At 46.7% G+C, this 23175-nt stretch overlaps 1 protein-coding gene across 1 annotated transcript in view; it reads right to left on the reverse strand.

The window, feature by feature from the left end:
* Positions 1–23175, reverse strand: part of SYT17 (synaptotagmin 17) — an 83714-nt gene that overhangs the window by 12414 nt on the left and 48125 nt on the right. The window contains exons 6-7 of the mRNA XM_015104101.4: positions 21153–21273; positions 19311–19466 (exon numbers count right to left, since the gene is read on the reverse strand). Of these exons, the coding sequence (XP_014959587.1) occupies positions 19311–19466; positions 21153–21273 (277 nt within the window). The remainder of the gene's footprint in view (positions 1–19310; positions 19467–21152; positions 21274–23175) is intronic.

The following is a 23175-nucleotide window of genomic DNA, read 5'->3' on the forward strand; positions in this document are numbered from 1 at the left end:
GGTGTGTTCATTTTATAAAAATTCATGAATTGTATGCTTAAGACTGATGCACTTTTTCTATATGTATATTACACTGCAACAAAAAGTCAATTTTAAAAAACACGAAATGGGACTAATGTCTATAAGTGACCTTGAAACGCATGAAAGAAAATGAATTAAGAGACAGAGAGATGGAGATATGTGATGATAAAGCAAGCAGAAATCTAGGTGGTGGGAATATGGATGTTGATGAAACATTCTTTCAAAATGTTTAAAGTTTCTTAATAAAATGTTGAGATTTAAACAAAGAACCCAGGGACTTCCCTGGTGGTCCAGTGGCTAAGACTTCATGCTCCCGATGCAGGGAGCCTGGGTTTGATCCCTGGTCAGGGAACTAACCAAGACCTGGTACAGCCAAATAAATTAAAAAATTAATGAAAGAATTGAAAAACAAACAAACAAACATATAAACAACTCAACTGTCCTACTTTTATATTTCATAGCCTTTACTCGCTTTTTTATAGCACAGAAATATCAACTTCCAGGTCTGGATGACCACGTGGTTCGTAGGCTGGTCACAGGGGCTCTGGATCCTGCAGCAGGAAGGCAGCGTGGTGACTCACTGGGGACACAGACAGGAGCAGGACAAGACTCCCTAGGGAGGTGGTGAAGAGCCCCCAGTGGGTCCTGCCAGCTTGTCCCAAAGACCACAGTAACCAGACCCCACTCTGCCAGAAACACTGTCCTGCACTTGAACTGAGGGGTCCCGCCGCCTGAGGATCTGTCCACTCACACCACCAAACAAAATTCACGTTGACTTTGGACCACTGACCACAGAGCACACCCCTGCCTTCAGTGTCTTCCTCCTTCCACATGAAAAGCTGATCCACACCATGAGTCACTGGGGAACTGCAAATCAAAATCACAGCCACTTGTTTCATTCAAAAAAATCACCTACGTAGAATAAAACCCATCCATTTAAGTATATCAAGTTTTCTCCCTAGCACTTAACATCATTTCTACCCGGCATAATTCAGCCATTTTGTTTACTGCCTGTTTTGTTTACAACGTTAGCGCATTCACCCGGTGAAACTTGACTTTGTGTCTGATTTGTTCATTGTTGCAAGTACAGCACCTGGCTCACAAGAGAGACTCCATGAATGTTTGCTGAATGAATATATACATTAATATGGAAAATATCCAAGATATATTATGTGAAAAGAGCAAGTTGCAGAAAAATATATTTTATATTCTGGATGTTAACAACAGAGGATGGAGATCTATACACACACACACGTGCACACATATCACACACACACACACACGTAGGTGCACACATTCGTGGAAAGAAAGCTACAGTAAATTGTTGAGTTGTGACCTTTAAGTAGGGGGACTGAGGGACTTTTATTTTTTATTCTACTCTCTCCTGTATGTTTGTATTATATACACATATGTATTATACATACATATAAGTATATATATTTATACATACATAACAACATAAAAAAACCTCCTGTATTGGCAAGGGAGAAAGAGAAAGATATACTCAAATGAATGCAGAGTTCCAGAGAAGAAGGGATAAGAAGGCCTTCTTAAATGAATGATGCAAAGAAATACAGGAAAACAATAGAATGGGAAAGACTAGAGATCTCTTCAAGAAAACTGGAGCTTTCAAGGGAGTATTTCATGTAAGGATGGACATGATAAAGGACAGAAATGATAAGGACCTAGCAGAAGCAGAAGAGGTTAAGAAGAGGTGGCAAGAATACACTGAAGAACTATGCAGTAAGGTCTTAAAGACCCAGATAATCACAATGGTGTGGTCACTCACCTAGAGCCAGACATCCTGGAGTGCGAAGTCAAGTGGGCCTTAGGAAGCATTATAATGAACAAAGCTATTTGAGGTGACTGAATTCCTGCTGAACTATTTCAAATCCTAAAAGATGATGCTGTTAAAGTGCTGTAGTGAATATGTCAGCAAATTTGGAAAACTCAGCAATGGCCACAGGACTGGAAAAGGTCAGTTTTCATTCCAATCCCAAAGAAAGTCCAGACTACCATACAACTGCGCTCATTTCACAGGCTAGCAAGGTTTGCTCAAAATCCTTCACGCTGGGCTAAAACAGTATATGAATAGAGAACTTCCAGATGTACAAGCTGGGTTTAGAAAAGGCAGGGGAACCAGAGATAAAATTGCCAACAGTCATTGGATCATGGAGAAAGCAGGATTTTCCAGAAAAATAGCTACTTCTGCTTCATTGACCACACTAAAGCCTTTGACTGTGTGGATCATAACAAATTCTTAAAGAGATGGGAATACCAGACACCTTACCTGCCTCCTGAGAAACCTGTATCTAGGACAAGAAGCAACAGTTAGAACCAGACATGGAACAAGTGACTGGTTCAGAATTGGGAAAGGAGTTAAGACATTGTATATTGTTACCCTGCTTATTTAACTTATATGCAGAGTATATCATAAGAAATGCTGGGTTGGATGAATTACAAGCTAGAATCAAGATTGCCCGGAGACATATCAACAACCTCAGATATGCAGATAAAAGCACTCCAATGGCAGAAAAGTGAGGAGGAACTAAACAGCTTCTTGATGAGTGTGAAAGAAGAGAGTGAAAAGGCTGGCTTGAAACTCAACATTCAAAAAACTAAGATCATGGCCTCTGGTCCCATCACTTCATGGCAAACAGAAGGGGGAAAAGTGGAAGCAGTGACAGGGTTTCCCTTCTTGGGCTTCAAAATCAGTGCAGATGGTGACTGCAATCATGAAATTAAAAGAGGCTTGGTACTTGGAAGGAAAGCTATGACAAACCTAGACGGTGTATTAAAAATCAGAGACATCATCTTACCGACAAAGTTCTGTGTAGTCAAAGCTATGGTTTTTCCAGTAGTCATGTACGGACGTGAGAGTTGGACCATAAACAAGGCTGAGTGCTCAAGAATTGATGCTTTTGAATTGTGGTGCTGGAGAAGACTCTGGAGAGTTCCTTGGACTGCACAGAGATCAAATCAGTCAATCCTAAAGGAAATCAACTCTGAATATTCATTGGAAGGACTAATGCTGAAGCTCTAATATTTTGGCCACCTGATATGAAGAGCTAATTCATTGGAAAAGACCCTGATGTTGGGAAAGACTGAAGACAGAAGGAGAAGGGGGCAGCAGAATATGAGACAGTTAGATAGCATCACTGACTCAATAGACATGACTTTGAGCAAACTCCAGGATATAAAGGAGCCTGGCATACTGCAGTCCATGGGGTCGCAATGAGTCGTACTTGACTTAGTGACTGAACAACAACCAACAGCATTCCATGTCCCGTGTGACCCTGTCCCATCACCACACGAGAGTGACAGGGACCCATAAGCCACAATGTGGGGTGGAGTAGAGACCAGAGTGAAAAGTACTGCACTCATCTTCCCAGGAGGGTCACCGGGCCCCACCTCCCACTGAGTCAGGCTGCAACACCTGTGACATGGGGCTTGTTTGCAGAGCGAGATATTTCTGTCTGACCCAATGTTGATGAGCAGAAACAGGAAAGCCGTTTGCAATTGCACAGATGAGCAAGAATTCAGCCAACATGCCCTGCCTCAGAACTCTTCACACTCAGATGGCTAAAACAAAACCTCGAAGAATGATGAGAGGCCACAACGCCATAAGGAGAAGAAACACGCCCCGAACAGGTGCATTACAGGAGCGGACCGGCTCCGAGTCCATGCCAACCTGCCCTTCACAGTTCCTGGAGGCCACGACCCCACCCACAAACCCCAAGGAGACCAGCAGAGTCACTGCCTCCCGCTCAGCGTGTCCCAGCCTCAGCACCCCTGATGTCCTCCCCTGTTCTGTGCACTGTAGGATGTTGAGCAGAATCCACGGCCTCTGCCTCCTAGATGCCAATAGCTTCCCCCAAGTTGTGACCACCAAAACTGCCTCTGGACAGCGCCAGACGTCCCCTCAGTGACAAAAATTAGCTCAGCTGAGAACCACCAGTCTAACTGCTTTTCTAAGTCAGTAGGTGCCCAGGGCCAGCCAGCCAAAATGTGTTTGGTGAATTCAGTGCAAGAACTGCTCTTGTTAGGCTGAATTCCCCAAACCTGGAACTCGGTGGTAGGGGATCTCCTGCTGACACTGGCCATGAACCCAGAAGTACACGTGCTTAGGGAGGTAGAGGAGCGGGGAGGTCCAGGGTCTGGCTCGCTCTGTGCTTTGCCTCTTGGGTGCCTGCGGCAGAGATAGCCGTGTGGTCTCCAAAGCCTTTTCTCCCTTGACAAGCAACTGGACTACATTTCCCAGCGTCCTCTGCAGGCAGCTGTAGCCAAAGGAGTCTGAGCGGAAGCGGAAGTGATAGTCGTAACTTCAAGGTCCGCCTCATAAAAACCTCCCACGCAAAGCGCAATCCTCAACTCTCTCTCCCCCAACCACCAGCTGGAGATGAAACCCTCCAAGGCCTGAGAAGATGGCAGAGCCCCAAGATGGAAGGGGTCTGGGTTGCTGAATCACTGCATGGAAGGCCACAGGGGAGAAAACCCACAAAGGACTTGCAAGCAAGAAATAAGGACCACAAAACCTTGGCGGCTGATCTATTGGCAGCTGTTACCCTTAAGTAATAATGGCACCTTTTAAAGAGCGGGTCACTTGAGCTCTCCAAGCTTCAGTTTCCTCCTCTGTAAAATGTGGATAACACCAGTACCTTCCTCATTTGGTTGTGAAGACCAACTGAGAGAGCACTTGGGACAGTGCCTGGAGTACAGTAAGGCCTGACGTGTGCATGCTCGGTCATGTCCGATTCTTTGCAATCCCATGGACTGCAGCCCGCCAGGCTCCTCTGTTCATGCGGATTTCCCAGGCAAGAATACCACACTGGGTTGCCATGCCCTCCTCCAGGGGATATTCCCAATCCAGGGATCAAACCAATGTCTCCTGTGGCTCCTGCACTGGCAGGTGAATTCTTTACCACTGAGCCACCTGGGAAGCCGGAGCCTAATGATTAGCGCGGAGAAGAACCACAGCTAAACTCTTGCCCCTCACATTATTCCTTCCATGAATTCTCTTCCAAGTCACACTCAGCCACACTCCAGATCACTGGAGAATGATCTGCCCCGTCTTCAAATGCCTTAGGGACACGTTGGCATTTTACGGACAATTCTTGGGCTTCCCTTGTGGCTCAGGTGGTAAAGAATCCGCCTGTAATGCCAGAGACCTGGGTTCAATCCCTGGGTTGGGAAGATCCCTGGGAGAAGGGAAAGGCTACCCAATCCCGTATCCTGGCCTGGAGAATTCCATGGACTGTATAGTCCATGGGGTCACAAAGGGTTGGACACTCATGACTGAGTGACTTTCACTTTCACTTTTCTTGTAAGGAGGCTAGGGACCCTTGTTTTATCACATGGTTGTCCAGGCATTTCTTAAGCATCTTGGCCCCTCTGTACCAAAGGAGCCACTGAGAAGTCAACGTGACCCTGAACAAGGATGGAAGAGAACCTCACCCATGAACCAACACTGGATGTCTCTCCTCTGCTTCTCCAGCCCCAACGAAACGAGGCAGAATAAAATCTGAAAGCAGACACATAATGGGGTCTTTGGCACCAAGCCAATGGACACCCTTCCTGGATGTCTGTAACTCGGGATCCTAAGGGGAGTGGCTGAGAGTTAAGCCCCAAAGACACCCCTCCCCACCCTGCTGCTCCTCTTCTCCAGCCAGTGTAGACACCAGCTCCTGGAGACAGAGGGAAGGCTGAGCCTTTCCGCCCACTCTGCCTATTCTTCACCCACTTGTGTGTTTTTTTTTCTCCTGGTAAATCATGTCCTTGCCTAAGGCCATCTCTAGACATAATTGCCATTATAAGTCAACTACAGTCTGTCCTGATTTAATGCAGGGGGTGGGGGTCAGGCAGACACCCAGGGAGGCAGTTTTCATGTCAACTTACAAACAGGGAAAGAAAATTACACCCCCTGTGCATCTGCTGTGTGCCAAGTGTCCTGCACTCGTGTCAGCTCACCCACCCTCCGTGAAGGCAGGAGCCACATCTGCCTTGCTCACCTTTGCGTCTCCAGCGTCTCCAGTGCTGCACAGCCTTGGGTGTGCGGGAGGTGGTGAGTAAGTCCTTATCCCCTAAGCCCCCTCCCTCGGCCCCTACTTATCACTGCCATCACTGCATGAGTTACTCCCCTCATTAATGTGCTCTGGTCACTTTACCGTCCTTCTTTTCTTTGAACAAGGTCATTGTTACCTCAGGGCCTTCGCATATGCCATTTCTTCTGCCTAGCATGTCCCTCTCTCCCATCTCTGCAGGGCTGGTCCTCTCTCAGCTTCCCTGGTGGGACTCTGTAGCTCCCAAAACAGGGGGTCTGGGTTCGATTCCTGGTCAGGGAGCTAGATCCCACATGTCACAACTAAAGATCCTGCGTGCTGCAACTAAGACCCAGCTCAGCCAACTAAATAAATATTAAAAAAAAATAATAATAAAGTAATGCTCCAGGTCCCCTCTGTTGCCTTCCTTTACTCTTCTTTAGGTGTGTGTTTGTTTCTTGTTTATCTCACCCCAACTAGGATGCCAGCCATGAAAGGATGGATCATTTCTACCTTTCTGTTATTTCTCTAGCAACTAAGCACAGCACCGCAGCACAGTAGGGGCTTGATAAATATTTGAGGCAGTGGAGAGCCCAGATTCTGGATCCAGACAACCCGAGTCTGAACGCTGGCTCCAGGGTCTCGAACCCGGTCCCCATCCCATCAGTCAGTCTCCTCACTAACCTGATGACGACTCCCACATCTCAGTGTTTCCGTGAGGATTAAATAAGTTAATTCATGTGAAAACAGTTGGAGTAGCTCCTGGCATATAGGAGATGCTATATGTGCCATTATCCTTGTTAAAAACTGAATGAACAGGGTTGGGGAGGGGAGGGGTGAGGAAGAAGGCAGTCAAAAGGTATAAACTTCCAGTTGGAAGATAAATAAGTACTGGGCACGTAACGTACAACATGATGACTATAGTTAACACAGTATGATACACAGGAAAGTTAAGAGTTCTCATCACGGGGAAATTTTTTTTCTTTTATAAAATTGTATCTATAGGACATGATAGATGTTAGAAACCTATTGTGATCATTTCACAATTTATATGTAAATCAAACCATCCTGCTGTACGTCTTAAACATGCGCACTGATGTATGTCAATTACTTCCCAATAAAACTGGGGAAAAAAAAAAAAACAAATTCAAAATAAGAAACCAGGGGGGAAAACGAACAACTCCAAGATAGTTTCTATATGCGTCTGCAAAATGAAGAATGGCAGCTCAAAGATATTAAAAGGCATACAGCGACCAAACTCTGGAATCTGGTTTTCTGATTTTGAAGATACAGCAAATAGCTCAGGAAATGTCACTAGAGCAAATGCTTTCCCTGAAATATAGAGAGACAGCTTGTGCTCTGCAGGCCCTGGCATTTTAAAGGTTAAGCCTTCTCCAGCTGACTGGAAGCTCTGGGTTGGCAGGGCCAGGAGGAGGCAATGGACAGAAGGGATGTCTGAAAGGATACTCTCGATTTCTGCCTTTATTCCACACACAAGCCCACTCCCTCTCCCAGTTGCTGGCCTCGGCTGCCGAGCCTGAATGCTTGCAGCCAGCACTGAGGTACAGGCGAGGCTGAACCTGGCCTCCACTGGCTCCCCTTTCTCACTCCATGTAGCTCAGGCCCTTAGGGACACGGACGACTGGATAAATCCCCAGCCCCCTGATGGTGGCCCTCATGGGGACTTGTCAGGAATGAGGCTTCATCCAAAGGCACCAAAACCATTAAATAGCCATGCAAGTGGAATAAAGGTCCCCAGGAACTCGGGCAGCTGGCCTGGTCTTCAAAGGCTGCCACTGCAATCCAAAATGAATGTTTAAGATCCAGCCAAGTTATACCCCCTGAGTGGACTCTGGTAGCCTCAAGGAGCTCTCTGGAGAAGAGGTGAGGTGGGAGTGCTGCTGGGGGCTCCATGTCCTGCCAGGGGAGCCCCACTATGACAGGTCTTCACCCCCACCTCCTGATGACTTGGCCTCTACCCATGTGCAAGGTCAAAGCCACAATCCACAGAACCCCCACCAGGCACTGGGCCAAGCATGCTGCAAACACGATTTCCTTTTGTCCCTGCAACAACACTCTGTGAGGTGGCAGCTGAGATCTACAAACAGGGAAATCCTAGTTCACAGTCAAGTAGCTTGCCAAGATAGCGAATTGTCCTTTACATCTAACCCACTGGCATGTTTTGTTGTCTCTGCCAATGTAATTACATCCCATGGCCTCATTTCTCTGAAACCCTTCTGCCACCTCCCTGGCCCAAGCCACCTTCACCCCTCCCCTGGATCATCAGCATACAGCCTCACACATGGACTTTTCACTCCCTTACCAGCTCCTGACCGCCCATTCTCAACTCAACAGCTGGAATGAAACTTTAGAACATTATCCAAATCCTATCACTTCCCGGTCAACACCCACCCCCGCCCCGCCCCCGTCCCCGCCCCGCCCACGCCCCGCCCACGCCCCGCCCACGCCCACGCCCAAAAGTGTCGCAAAGCACCTGGAAAAAGTTGCAAGCTTCTGGCCCTACAGGTTCTATTTGATCTGCCCCCTCCTGCTTCTCCATTACTCTTGCCTGGAAAATCCCATGAACGGAGGAGCCTGGAAGGCTGCAGTCCATGGGGTCTCTGAGGGTCGGACATGACTGACCGACTTCACCTTCACTTTTCACTTTGATGTACTGGAGAAGGAAATGGCAACCCACTCCAGTGTTCTTGCCTGGGGAATCCCAGGGACAGGGGAGCCTGGTAGGCTGCCGTCTATGGGGTTGCATAGAGTCGGACACGACTGAAGCGACTTAGCAGCAGCAGCAGCTCCTGCTTCTCCATGTATTGGAGTAATGTGGGAGAACAGAGGAGGGTCTTCTTGCTATTCAAACTGTGGTCCTCATACCAGCACTGGTGCCATGCAATGTATTAGAAATAAAGATGCTCAAATCCTATCTCAGACTGATTGGGAATCTGCATTTTAGCAAGATTCCCCCAGGTGATTCATACACACATAAGTGTATGCTGAAGAGTCAGTTGGAACCAAACAGACTGAGTGGGAAGCTTGGCTCAGCCACTCACCAGCTGGGTGACTTGGCACAAGTGACTAGTTACTTACTGTGCAATGAAGAATTCACTTACCGAAAGCGAGGTCTGGTCTAAGCCCTTGGCTCCCGGGAGGTGATCTCCAAGACCCTGGAATGTCCGGCAGGCATGCCTTTGTGTGCCTGGGGGCTCTGGCCGTGGGACTAACAATGTGATTTATGAAGGGAGCTTTCAGTCGCTCAGTTCAGTCAGACCCCTGATGATTGAGGCACAAGTTGGACCTCCAGGCGGCACTGGAGACGGAAGGTCGGCCACTGGACAGAGTGTGATCAAGCCCCAGTTAAAACTCTAGATCAAAGGCTCCTTGGTTGGCAATATAATGCACACTGTCACCCCCTTGTGACCAGGTGGAGGTACTGCCACCCATGACTCCACACGAGGAGGATGACAGGACCCTCTGGACTCTGCCCTGAGCGTCTCTTTCCTCAGTTCAGGTCAGTCGCTCAGTTGTGACCCCATGATGCGCAGCACGCCAGGCCTCCCTGTCCATCACCAACTCCTGGAGTCTACCCAAACCCATGTCCATCGAGTCGGTGGACGGATTTTAATTTGCATCCTAAGGCAATGGCACCCCACTCCAGTACTCTTGCCTGGAAAATCCCATGGACAGAGGCGCCTGGTAGGCTGCAGTCCATGGGGTCGCTAAGAGTCGGGCACAACTGAGCGACTTCCCTTTCGCTTTTCACTTTCATGGATTGGAGAAGGAAATGGCAACCCACTCCAGTGTTCTTGCCTGGAGAATCCCAGGGACAGAGGAGCCTAGTGGGCTGCTATCTATGGGGTCGCACAGAGTTGGCCATGACTGAAGCGACTTAGCAGCAGCAGCAGCTATCATAAAACTGTAGTCGTAGGTAGTGCTTTCCTGAGTCCTGTGTGTCGTTCTGGTAAATTATTAAACCTGAGTGTGGTCACAGGGCTTGTGAATTTGTAGCCAACTGGCCTGAAGTGAAGGTGGTTCTGGGGATCCCTGAGCTGGGTGTCTGAATCGAGGACAGCCTTGTGGGGATGCTCTCTCAGTCTTTGCAGTTGATTCAACTCATCGCATTTCCCTTCTCTGAGCTTCAGTTTCCCCAACTGAAAAATAGCCATCAAACAGATCATACCTTATATGGTGTTGAAAGATAAGTGAGATATAGGAGGCTCACGATAACTACAAATATTACTGTTCCCACTGTTCAGACAAGAAAACTGAGGCTCGGAGAGGTAAAGCAACTTGCCTGCAATCACACAGAGTGTGAAGCTAGATCTAGCTGACCTTGTCCACATGCAATACTGTCTACTCATGACGTGCTGATGCTTTCTGGGAAGGGAAAGACAGTACTGGTTCTGTTGAGCTGGAGTCATTCACCCCCATCCCAATGCTCCCCACTGTTTCTCTTCTCTTCTGAGATTCATGTGACATGAATATTAGACTTTTTAATATTTCTCCATAAGTCATTTTTTCTATTCTTTCCCTCTCCCCTGCCACCACGCAGAGAATTTTTTATTCTCTGTTGTTCAGATTGCCTAATTTCTCCTGATCTCACTTCAGGTTCACAAACTCTTCCCTCTGTTATTTCTATTCTGCTATTGAGTCCATCCAATGAATATTTTATTTCAGTTATTGTACTTTGCAGCTCTAAATTTTCCATTTGGTTCTTTTTTATACCTTCTATTCTTGTATCTGCTGGTCTGCTGATCTTCTCTATCTTATAGTTCTTTTCAAGATGGTTCACCCTTACTTTCTGAAGCATGGCTATAATAGCTGTTTTAATGTCTTTGTCTGATCATTTCAACATCTGGGTCATCTTGTGGTTAATGTTTGTTGATTATATTAACTCTAGGAATTTGTCAAATTTTGCTCAGTCTTCATACATCAGGTAATTTGGGATTGCAACCTGGGTATTTCAAATCTTATGACAGTATAGGTGTTGTCCCAATTCTACTGAATATGTTGATCTTTTTTACTTGTAGCAGGCAACTGATCACAGGCTAGGCTCAGAGCACAAGTTCTAACCTGCCTTCCTGTGCCGTTACTCCAGTGACAGGCCAGTTTTCAAAGCCTTTGCAGTGTTATTACTATCTGCCCATCACCTGCATCCCCCAGGGGCCAGCTCAGGACCTGGGTGGTGGTCTACCCTGCGGTTTTGGGCTCAGCCTCCGATACACTGTGTGGGGTCATCTCCGCTCCTGCACAGCCTGAGGATAGGTTTAGGAGTTCACACACAAGTTCACTGGATCCCTTCTGGAGCTGCGTCCTCTCTGCATCTTTCCCACTCTGGCTCCCAGGGATCCACTTTCAAGCCCCTCTGGCTAGAAAGCCGAGGCTCTAGTTTCCCCACTCTGCTGCTCACTGCCCATGACCAGGTCTGGGTGGAGCCAAGTGCCCACTGCCAGCTCCTCACACACTTCCACCCCCAGGGCACTGCAGGCAGCACAAGCTGGCCTGGTTCTGGCGCTGAGTCCACACAGCTTTAGTGTCCAGCCCTGGCTCCCGGACACTATAACTTCTGGCAGATGCAGGATGCTGATGTGTAGGTGAGGAGTCAGATGCTGGGCTGAGCGGCTAACCTCAAAAATGTCAGCGTTTTGATTCTCATGCACTTTGCAATGATTAGAACAGCAGATATGAATTTCCAAGCGGTCATTTCTGGATGGAAAGGTCCACAAGCTGACCTGTGTTTAACTCCCATAATAGGAATGACGTGCTGGATTTTATACAAGAGAAAGCTGGCATTCAAAGAGGTGGAGTAATTTTCTTGAAGTCACACAGCTGGTTCATAGTGGGGCCAAGGTTCAAACCCAAGTCTGGGTCATTCCAGGGTCCACTCACCATCATCATCATAATCAATCTGGGATTTATTGAGCAATAACTATGTACAAGGCATTGCCCAAAGCTTTTTACCTGAATTGTTGAGACTGGAAGAGACAGAGGAGGAACCTGAGGCTCAGAAGAGAGATCTCAATTGCCCAAGGTCACACGCACTTGCTGAGTGGTAAAGGTGACATCTGAACCAAATTGCACACTTCAATCCATACTCTGAGCAACCATCTCTCTAGGAGGCAGAGATGGGCCTGCTGCCCAGTGAGTAGGTCTTGGAGGGGAGAAGTCAGAGCATGCAGGAGGCTGCAGAGAGGAGGCAGAGCATAGGTGGGCCAAGGCCAGATGTTGGGGAACATGTGTACCCTGGGACAAATCCACAGCATCTTGATCTCAAGGGGGTTTCTGGCTCTCACAGAATGGCTATGCCCCTCTCAGACTGGCTGGCCCTCCTCTCTCCTCCACTGGAAAACCACTGCCCCACGTCCCAAACCCTGGCACCTTTCCAGCATGTCCTCTGGTGCCCATTCAACTCTGAGGTCTTTCCAGGCAAGAGGGTGGCACACTGCGCTCCAGACCTCCCTTCTCATTCTCCTCCATGCCTCTCTACCCGTCTCATCTCACCAGCAGATTCAATTAACCAATTTGATGCTACAGCTGCAGAAAGCCAAGCAATTATGGAAAACAGACCAGGTGCCTTGGAACTCACTATCAGAGAGGGGTCTGGGAGGCCTCCAAGCAGACAGCGGGATGGGGAGGGAGGCAGAACAGGAAGGCAAATGCTTGCCAGTCCAGACTGCACAAGAGATCCACTTAGGGAGCTTTGAAAGATATACCCACCCCATCCAAGATACAGGTGCTCTGGCTGATGTAGTTGCTCTGGGCCTGGGCATCAGGATATTTTTAAGACCCCATGTAATATTAACATAGAGATGGGGTTAGAAAATCTAATGATGTGCAGAGGTTAGGATCACTACTGGAGAGTTTGATTCTTTCTAACACAGGCAGAAAGATGGTCACTCACCCTAAAGCACTTCCTGGGTCTCTATGTATCTCTTCCCCAAAGTGTGGTCTGCAGACCTCAGCATCTGCATCACTTGGGCGCTGTCAGAAATGCAGAATCCCAGGCCCCACCCCAGACAGAGTCAGAATCTGCATTTTAACAAACCCCTGGTGAATGCCTGTGCATGTGAAAGTTTGAGGTACCAAGTTTTCTAGTTCTCACTACAGACGCTGAGAGTTGGTAAAAAGCTAGGAGTGTCAGTCATTGCCTGGTTTCCCTTCCCAGGTGCTGTGCAGCTGCTCAGCACTGGTTATTACTGAAGGCTCCCTTTCTAAGCCTATGTACAGGTCAGTTCCTGTAGCAGCTGCCTTGAGAAACTCTAGCAGGTTTGGGGGGTCAGCAGGGCACGGATCTTCCCTGTTGACCCCTGGCAGCTCGTGAGCACCAGGCTGCCGTGTGAAGTCAGGCTCGGTTTCTCCTCCAGCCCTGCCTGACCTCGCCTCCCTCCCTACACCCTACAGTTCCCAGCCCCCACATTGCCTCCTCTCACTGCCCAGACTGACTCGGGCACTCTGCAACAGGCCCTGCTCTCCGCCTCATAACTCTCAGACCAATTCACAATGAGTTTGTTACTGATGTGGCATTTGATTAATGTCCCTCTGCTAGAAGTAAGCTCCGTGAGAACACGTGTCACAAACGCCTGGTGGTCTACTGAGTAAGGAGCATCTAGCGGCAGAGGATGAGATGGCTGGATGGCATCACCGACTCAGTGGACGTGAATTTGAGCAAACTCCGGGAGATAGTGAAAGGCAGGGAAGCCTGGCATGCTGCAGTCCGTGGGGTCACAGAGAGTTGGACATGACATACCGACTGAACAACAGCACACAGTATTTGCTCAAACAAAAGTCACTCAGTGGGGACGGATGCCTGGATGGCTCCTGGCCCAGGGAGCTGCACCCTGCCGGTCCCCAGCTCTGGCATCAGAGGCCACCTGTAGGCAGTGGTCCCTACGGCTGCCCCCAGGTGCTGGGAACCTTTTCTAAGCTAACTGCCTCTTGACTACAGTCACCAGATGAGGTCAAGCTTTAAATGCTTTTCAGAAGGCCGGGTCAGAGGATCAGGACATGAACTTCAGTTACTTCTAATCTAGTAAGCGCCCCCAAACTTCACCTCCAAGCAGACAGACGGTCTTCTTCTGGAAGTGACTGGAAGAGGAGAAAATACCCCACCCAGGTAAGTCTAAGTCTACGAAATAAGTGCTTCCTTCCCTTTTTGAGCTTTCCACAGAATCTCAGACTCCAAACTGACGAAGTGGCTAGAACAAAGTATTTATTTATATATAATAACCCATCTTCTTTCAGAAGCTTTAAGATGGCATCTAGCTGCATAAATTTGGTGTCTGTCTAGTAGTAATAATAGTAGCCAATACTTAAGGAGCATTTTCTCTGAGCTGACCACCATTCTAAGCCTTCGTATGTATTAATTCATTTTGGGCTTGACCACAATCTACTGAAGTCAGGACCACTGTTCCCATTTTACAGATGAGGAAGCTGAGGCAAAGAGAAGCTGAGAAAAGTGCCAAGATCACGGAGTGAACCCTGGGAATCTTGCTCAAGGATCTGGCCCATAACCACTGTTCTTAACCCTTCAGAGAGGACAGTCTGAGAGGGTCCGGCCTCAGCCTCCAGGAAATACTCAGAAACCCTGGGGTTCTACGGAGCTTAAGCTGCATTTCTTCTCTTTCTCTTGCTTTTTAAAATTGTGGTAAAGTGCATGTAACATAAAATGTACCATTTTAACCATTTTAAGGTATGCGTGCATGCACAGTTGTTTCAGTCAAGTCTGACTCTTTGCACCCCTATGGATCACAGCCCAGCAGCCTCCTCTGTCCATGGGATTCTCCAGGCAAGAATACTGGAGTGGGTTGCCATGCCCTCCTCCAGGGGCTCTTCTTGACCCAGGGATCGAACTCGCATCTCCTGCGTCTCCTGCACTGCTGGCGGACTTTTCACTGCTGAGCCATCCAGGAAGCCCCGAGGTATACAGTTGCATTAAGACAATCCACAAGGTGCAGCCATCACCACCATCCATCTCCAGAATCTTGACATGCTCCCAGACTAAAATTCTCTACCCATTAAACACTAACTTTCCATTCTCCCCTCCCCTCCACCCCTGATAACCTATGCTGCTTTCTGTCTCTTATCAGTTTGATTACTCCAAGTACCTCATATAAGGGGAATGATACAGTATTTGTCCTTCTGTATCTGGCTTATTACTTAGCATAATGTCCTCTAAACTCATCTATGTTGGAGCATGTATCAGTTTCCCTTCTTGTAAGGCTGAGCAACATGCCACTGTATGTATACACCATGTTCTTTTTATCCATTTATGCCCCCATCAGTGGACACTTAGGTTGGCCACTCCTCAACCCCCACCCCTCCTCCTCTGCTCTTTTTAGCTGTTGTAAATAAGGCTTCTATGAACACGAGTGTGCAAATGTCTTGAATTCTGCTTTCAATTCTTTTGGGCATATACCCAGAAGCAGAAATGCTAGATCATATGGCAATTCTATTTTTAATTTTTCAAAGAGCTGTTATCAAGCTACATTTCTTTTTTTCTTTCCTTTCTTTTTAGCTCCTACTTTCAATAACAGGCCAATAACCTCAGTGGCCAACTCCACTTTACTTTCTAGAAGGTCTCTGGACTGCACACTGCTGTCTCAGGAATCAAAAAGCCATTTCCCCCCTCTTTTCTTTTAAACTTCAGCTGCAAAAATTACCTGATTGAAAACTGCTGAAGAACCTCATCCCACACAGGAATGAACTGCTCAGAAAGCCCAGCCCACCAGCTAATTACAGGCTTTTACCAGGATTCTCGGCAAATGCTTAAATTGCAGATCAACCTTCCCTTTGTTAGGAAGTGTTTGGAAACATGCTAATGGGCTGGGTTTCAGATCCTTAGCCTGGAGGTGACAGCTCTTTCCCCAGCTGATAAATAAAGCAAGTTAGAACCTCATGGATTTGAATTCCGGAGAGTCACAGTTTTGCTGAGATAGCTCCCAGCTCAATCCACATTTCTCTATTATTCCAGCCAGTGGTCTTTCTGCAAATGCCACCCCAGCGGGGATTTTCACTCAAAGCTGTGTGTGGTTCGGAACCCTGACTGAGCATTAGAACTGTCTGGGGTGCTTTAAAATACAGATATTTCTAAAGAGCCCAGGACCCCAGCTCTGTGGTGGGATCTGGCCACTGGCAGCAGGTGAAAACTCCTAGCTGATTCCAAAGCACACCCAGGCTTGAGACTCCCTCGCTTAGGAGGACACAGAAATCTGCCATCCTTCCTACTCTGCAAAGAACATTTTCAATGGGCTTTTAACCTGAAAAATCTGAGCTAAGGCCTTTGAAGGAGAGAAGCAGGTCTCCCACGAATGGAGAGTACAGCCCTTGTCTGATGGCCACAGACGACAACAGCCCCCTGGAGCTGGGGGTGGGGGTGGGGGTGTCAAAACAGGGATGCAGGGCGTGAGCTGGGGTGGGGGATGGGAGTGCCGCTACGGTTTGAGACTTCAGCTGTATGGGCTTCACATATGGGATCTAAAGTGGCACAAAAAATAAATAAACTCAGAACTGTATGCAATATTTTTCTGTCCTTCTGTGTATTTTTCCGGGGAGGGTCCTCCAGAGTTCCTATCACGGGCTCTGATGCTCTGTCGCACACTTCCATCCCTGCTCCTTGGCTTTTTTTTATCATAGTCTGCCACATGATGCTATATGATGCAGTTATTAAAAATAAGGACTTAGACCCATCCATATCTGCATTGATCTGGAGGGACTGAACACACTCACTGTTGCTGAAACAGGAGCAAGTGTCAGAATGGTCCAGAAACCTCCACAAGAGAGCAGGGATTGCTAAATACACAGTTTGGGAATTAATGAATAACTCTTTAAAAGAACTGACTCTTCCATATGTGGATGACATTTGTGTGAACAAGGAGAAAAATGTGGAGTGGGACACACCAGGGCATTAAAGGTGGTGACTTCAGGGAGAAGGGCCTGGAAGGAGGTGAGGAAGAGAGTATAATTTCCTGAGGGCTGAGGGCTTGCTCTGTGCTTGACAGAGTGCTCAGCACTGATTATGAATGGATCTCTTTTAATCTAGGTAACAATCCTTTGAGGTCTCCTTGTATGGTTTCCCTGTTTTAAAGATGAGAGAACTGAGGCACACAGATCTCACCCAAGGCCATAAAGTTAGGACCCAGGCTGTGCAGTGAACCCTTCTGTTCTTCTGATTCTCCATTCAGACACTTCTTTCAGTTGTATCACTCACAAGCCTGTGATACTTTGGTCATAACATTTTAAGTAAAATATAAAAGTGTCAGGACTTTCCACATGGGCTCTCTCAATGCCCCTGCCCCAATCCCTTCCTAATCTAAACATGCAATAAGTCCTTTATTCTCGGGAGGGAGGTAGGATTCGCATTCCATGCTTGGATCCAGTCTGGGTCAATATGGTTCCCACTGCCCGCTCGCCACCTTTAAGGACTCAATGGAATCCCTGTCTTCCGTCTTGACCTGAAACACTGTGGAGAGCGGGGTCCCTGTCTGTTGGTAACTCAATCTGGACAGAAGCCATCACAGGTTCTATCAGAAATCATTACCTCTGCTAGGGCAGGCGGCCCTGATTGGATGCAGACTCTCGGGGTGACAGGTCTTGACAAACCCCAGGCCAGCCTGCCTGGAGGGGTCTTGGAACATGGAATATCTGCAGTCTTGTGGATGAGAGGCAGTAAGGTTTCAGTGCAAGGACTGCACGTAGGATTTTTCAGTTATGGCCTGCTTTCTTGGGAGACCTGTAAGCCAAGGATTCTAGACTGGATCTAAACAGATGATGGTTTCCAATTACTCTGGAGCAAGACTCCTCAAAATATGAGGTCAGATCCCTAATGCCATCATGACCTTAGTGCTTGAGGAAATGCAGATCCCTTGATCTTAGGAGCTAGCAAGATCAGAGCTTGAATCCTGTCTACCAGCTGGAGTCCCTGGGTTGATTGCTCATGTTTTAAGCCTCAGCCCCTTGCCCTGTAAATTGATGAGGATGATGTTGACTTGACAGGGTGGACTATGATGAATATTTGCAATAATACAGGTGAAGTCTGTGAAAAGGACACAGGAAATAGTAACCATTATTTCTATTCAATCTATGTTGTGGTGGTGGATGAGGGCAGCTTCTAAATGGCTTCAGTGATCCTTACCTCCCAGAATCCACCCCCTTGTATAATCCCCTCCTCTTGAATGTAAGCTGGACCTAGTGCGTTGCTTCTAATGAGTGGAATATGGCAAAAGTGATAGGTTGTCACTTCCAAGACTAGGTTACAAAAGGACTATAGCTTCCCTCTTGCTCATCCTCTCTTACCCCCTCATTTGCCCACTTTAAGCCAGTTGCCACATTGTAAGTTGCCCTAAGAAGCGGACCATGCGGTAAGTAATTGGGCAAGGTCACTGGCCAACATCCAGGAAGGACCTGAGGCCCCAAGCCAACATTCTGCAAGGAACTGAATCCTGCCAACAACTATGTGAAGAAGATTGAAAACAGATCCCCACCCAGTCTTCAGGTGAGCCTTCCGATGAGACTGCAGTCCCAGCCAATACCTTGGCTGCAGCCCTGTCAGAGAGCCTCAGCCAGAAGCACCGAGCAAAGCTATGCCTGGATTCTTGACCCACAGCAAATACGGAATAATAAATATTGATTGTTTTGAACCACTAAAGTTTGGGGTGATTTTGCAGCAGTAGATAACCAATACATCCTGGAAACAGTAGATGAAATTATACTTTGGAAACAATAGATTCAGCCAGAGTGTGGCACCTGAAGTCTTTACTTAAATGCCATGTCCCCTGGGAAGCCTTTCAAAATCCTCCTCTCTGAGTTAGGTGATCGTTTATGTTTCCCTATTAGACCATAAGCTACGTGAATCATCGTATCATCAAACTCACATAGTACTTAGGATTATCTCAAAGTCATAAGTCACTTCATCTTCACAACAAACCTATGAAACAAGTACTATTATTGCCCACATTTTGTAGATAACAGAAACTGAAGCTCAGAGAGGCTAAGTAATTTGCCTAAGACTTTAATAATTATGTGGAACTGCCAGGAAATCTGGCTTCAAATTTTGCATTTGTAATGATTATTGTTTTCGGTTCTATAAATCTTTTCCAAATTCACAAATGGCGAGTTCAAACCCAGGCAGTTAAATACCAGACATGAAGTTCTTAAATATCACCCTCTTGAGATCACCTTCTATCCCTAGGACAATATGTTGAACATGTCTCACCTGTAGTTCTCAATGTCTGGAACACTACCTACCTGTAAACACTAGGCTGGCATTTTCCAGTTCTTCTTGGGGAACTTTGAAGCTGAAGGATTCATTGTAAAAGGGATCAATTGTGCCTCTTAAGAAGGATGTCTTCTTTGTTTTCACAAGCTTGAGTCCATGTACCAGCTGAATTTTCACAAATGGGTCTGAGAATAGAGTGTTGGAGATCATGAAACCCAATCCATCCATTCACCTAACTTTCCAACCATTTGACCCAGTGGCCTACCCATTCTTTCATCTTTCATCAGTCCATCCATTCCAGGTTTCCACTTCTTTCATTCATCCATTTCCCCATCTATCCACATATTTTTTTCTTTTTTCCATCCAGCTTCTTCTCTGCTCACCCTTTTCTCTATTTCTCTAAGCCATGCAAGAGTTACTGAGCTCCCCGCAAGTGTTAGGCATTGTGTTCATTTAACAGATGAAGAAACTGAGAACTCAAATAGGAAACGATTTGTGTTAAGATAAGACTAGTGGAAGAATAGCCAGACCCAGAGCCTGTTCTAGTTTTTCTGCCCTTAGAAGCCCATCACCATGTCATGAGCCCAAAGCCCATACAGGGGGAAACAGAGATGGCAGAATTATAACTATTATTCTTAGATCACTTTACAGCTTACAGAGAAATTCATGTACATTATCTAATTTTATGTTCGTCTAAACAACCCAACGAGATAAATACTGTTATCTCAATTTTTCAGACAGAGAATTGAGCTTTATAGAGGTTAAGTAACTTCCCCAAGGCCACATCATTTATAAGAAGTAGAACTAGGATTTGGTTCCAGGCAGTTTTACTCAGGAGCCCTTAATCATCCTATCATATTGACTCTCCCACTGTGGTGAATCTGAAACTCTCCAGCTTTAATACCATTCCCTCCACTGGCCCCTTCAAAATCTGTTTTTAATATGTGGTTTTTGAGAATACAAGTTGTCTTCTAAATTCAGCTGTCACTTTATAGCAAAAGTAATTTATTTTAGCTATTGCACTTAGAACAGACTCTATTTCCACCACTGAGCTGAAGAGATCCCAGCAACCATGACTACTTTCATGATAATATCCTTCGCTGTCATGGGAAAGCTACATGAGGAGGGAATGTAATCTGTTCTATTTCATTAAAAGTCACGTTCAGATTGGTGTGTTATAGACACTTGAAATACAGCAGTGTTTTCAGAGCTGGGATTTATAAAGATGTATGCTACACTTGAAATGAGCTAGAAAAAGAACCCCAGAGGGTGTCCACTGGTCTCACGGACTAGAAAGCATCGTCAGTGCACACTACGGCCACCTGGATCATGGTGTCTCCACCGGCATAGCATCTGGAAAGTGAAAGTGGCTCGCTCATGTACCACTCTTTGCGACCCCATGGACTATGCAGTCCTTGGAATGAATTCTCCAGGCCAGCATACTGGAGTGGGTAGCCATTCCCTTCTTCAGGGGATCTTCCAGACCCAGGAATCGAACCGGGGTATGCCGCATTCATTGCAAGCAGATTCTTTACCAGCTGTGCTACCAGGGAAGCGTAGCATCTGGACAGGCAAGTAACTTCCTCCAGGCCGCATGTGTACAAGGAGGATCTAGATTGCAATAGTTACCACACTTGCTCTCGATCAAACCCCCATTTCAAATGGAATGGTATCATTTACCTGCCTCATCCTAAGAGACATCTGATCATTTATTTTATCTCTTGAACTAACAGACTAGATCAGGATACTATTTTATCCTCATAAGGTCCTATTAATCAACAGCATCCAAGATGCAGAAAATCAGGTCCCTTGTGTCAAACAAACATAGATGCCTTGTTAAAGCAATGGCAGAAGGAGGGGCCACACTGTACCTGAACCTTGGCTCACATCTGTCTGAAGAAGTTGCTTGGCTCGAATGACGTCAACATTCAGCCTCCCAGCACTCGGGAGATAATTCAGCGACAGAAGCAGCTCCCCGAGTTCTACCTCATTCTGTGGAGAAAGGATAGAATCAGGAAGCTGCATTTTCTTGTATTTCTTTTGCACCTCTCATGCAGGAAATTGATTCCAGCAGCTCACAAATGGACTTCTATGGGTGGATCAGCTGACAGAGGGTACCTCTTTTTCTGACTTCTTTTAGCCTCTTTCCCCAATTATTTTCTTCCATCCATCTCAGAAAGTTTGTTCTGCTTTTAGAATATTTAAAAGCAGCAACAACATAGTAAGAACAAAGGTATCAATAATGATAATAAATAAATGCCACATGCCAAGTACTGTGCTGAGTACTTTACATGAAATTATTAGTTCAATCTTCACATTTAACAGAAGAGGAAACTGAGGCTTGGAGGAGACAGAGGCTCAGAAACAGGTCCCAGGCCACACAGCTAGAAAGCAGTAGTGCGGACACTTGGACTTAGGGAGGCTGATTCCAGACTCTTTGACCACTGTGCTATTCTGCCTCCCAGCAGGAAGAAAGCGGTAGTGCGGACACTTGGACTTAGGGAGGCTGATTCCAGACTCTCTGACCACTGTGCTATTCTGCCTCCCAGCAGGATGCCGGGGAGGCAGACCAGCCTGCAGGGAAACCATCCTGCAGGTTCTCATATTGTTTTGAAGTAATTCCCAGACACTATATTATTTTATCTGTAATATTTTACCGGTTGAGAAATCTGTTCTCAACCTGCAGGCTGAGCCCACAAAAAGCCTGTGCTTTTAAAGCCTCACCACAGCAAGCTCGGACTGGGACGTCACTTGTTGAAGAGCATCCGTTCCTTTGTTGTTAATACAACCAAACTGTGGGAAGCTGTGGGCAGTTCACATACGCACCTAGTACATGACTCCATCCTCCAACAGTACCAAGAAACAAGAGGCCCCCACTTCTTTATCCCTGTAAACATTCTTCTAATTGTAGAAAATTTCAAATGCAAGTTAAATAGTCCAGTTTAATTAATCTCCATAGACCCATCACCCAATTATACCAGTTATCAACACGTTGTAACACGTTTCATCTTGTCTTAGTCCATACAGGCTGCTGTAATAATAAAATGCCACAGACTGGGGAGCTTATAAACAACAGGAATTTCTCTCTCACAGTTCTGGACGCTGGTAGATCAGGGTGCCTGCGTGGTTGGGTGAGGGCCCTCTTCAGGGTGGCAGACTCCTTAGCAGAGGGCTGGGAAGCTCTCTGGAGTTGTAATAAGGGAACAAATCCCATTCATGGTGGGCTCCACCTTCATGACCTAATCACTTCCCAAAGGCTGAGCATTCTAACATCTGTTACATTTCACATTAGGATTCCAACATGTGAACTTCCCAGGGGCTGGGGGGAGTGGACCACAGACATTCAGACCACAGCACATCTATACCCTGACTTGTGAAAAACCTTAGCTGCATATTTTAAACCAAGTCCCAGACATGATGCTATTTTACCTATGTATCTTTTAGAGTGCTTTTCTGATAAGGACATTAAGACAAATATTTTGGACTTCCATCATGATTCAGTGGTTGAGAATCTGCCTGCTCATGCAGGGGACACGGGTTCGATCCCTAGTCCAGGAGGAGTCCACATGCCTCAGAGCAACTAAGCCCGAGCACCACAGCTACTGAAGCCTGCACCCTAGAGCCTGGGCTCTGCAACAAAAGACATCACAATGAACAGCCCGTGCACCGCAACAAAGAGTAGCCCCCATCTGTCTAAACTAGAGAAAGCCCACGAGCAGCAACGAGGACCCAGCACAGCCAGAAGTAAATAAATAAAAACCCAAGCATTTCTAGTATGGGAAATTTCCAATCACACTTAAAAGAAAACAGAAGCGTATAAGGGGCTTCCTCATAGCACTGCCACTCAACTTCAATAATTCCATCAGATGGCCAATAATTGATTCACCTAAACCT

This window comes from Ovis aries, chromosome 24 (assembly GCF_016772045.2).
Source record: "Ovis aries strain OAR_USU_Benz2616 breed Rambouillet chromosome 24, ARS-UI_Ramb_v3.0, whole genome shotgun sequence".
Taxonomy (NCBI): Eukaryota; Metazoa; Chordata; class Mammalia; order Artiodactyla; family Bovidae; genus Ovis; species Ovis aries.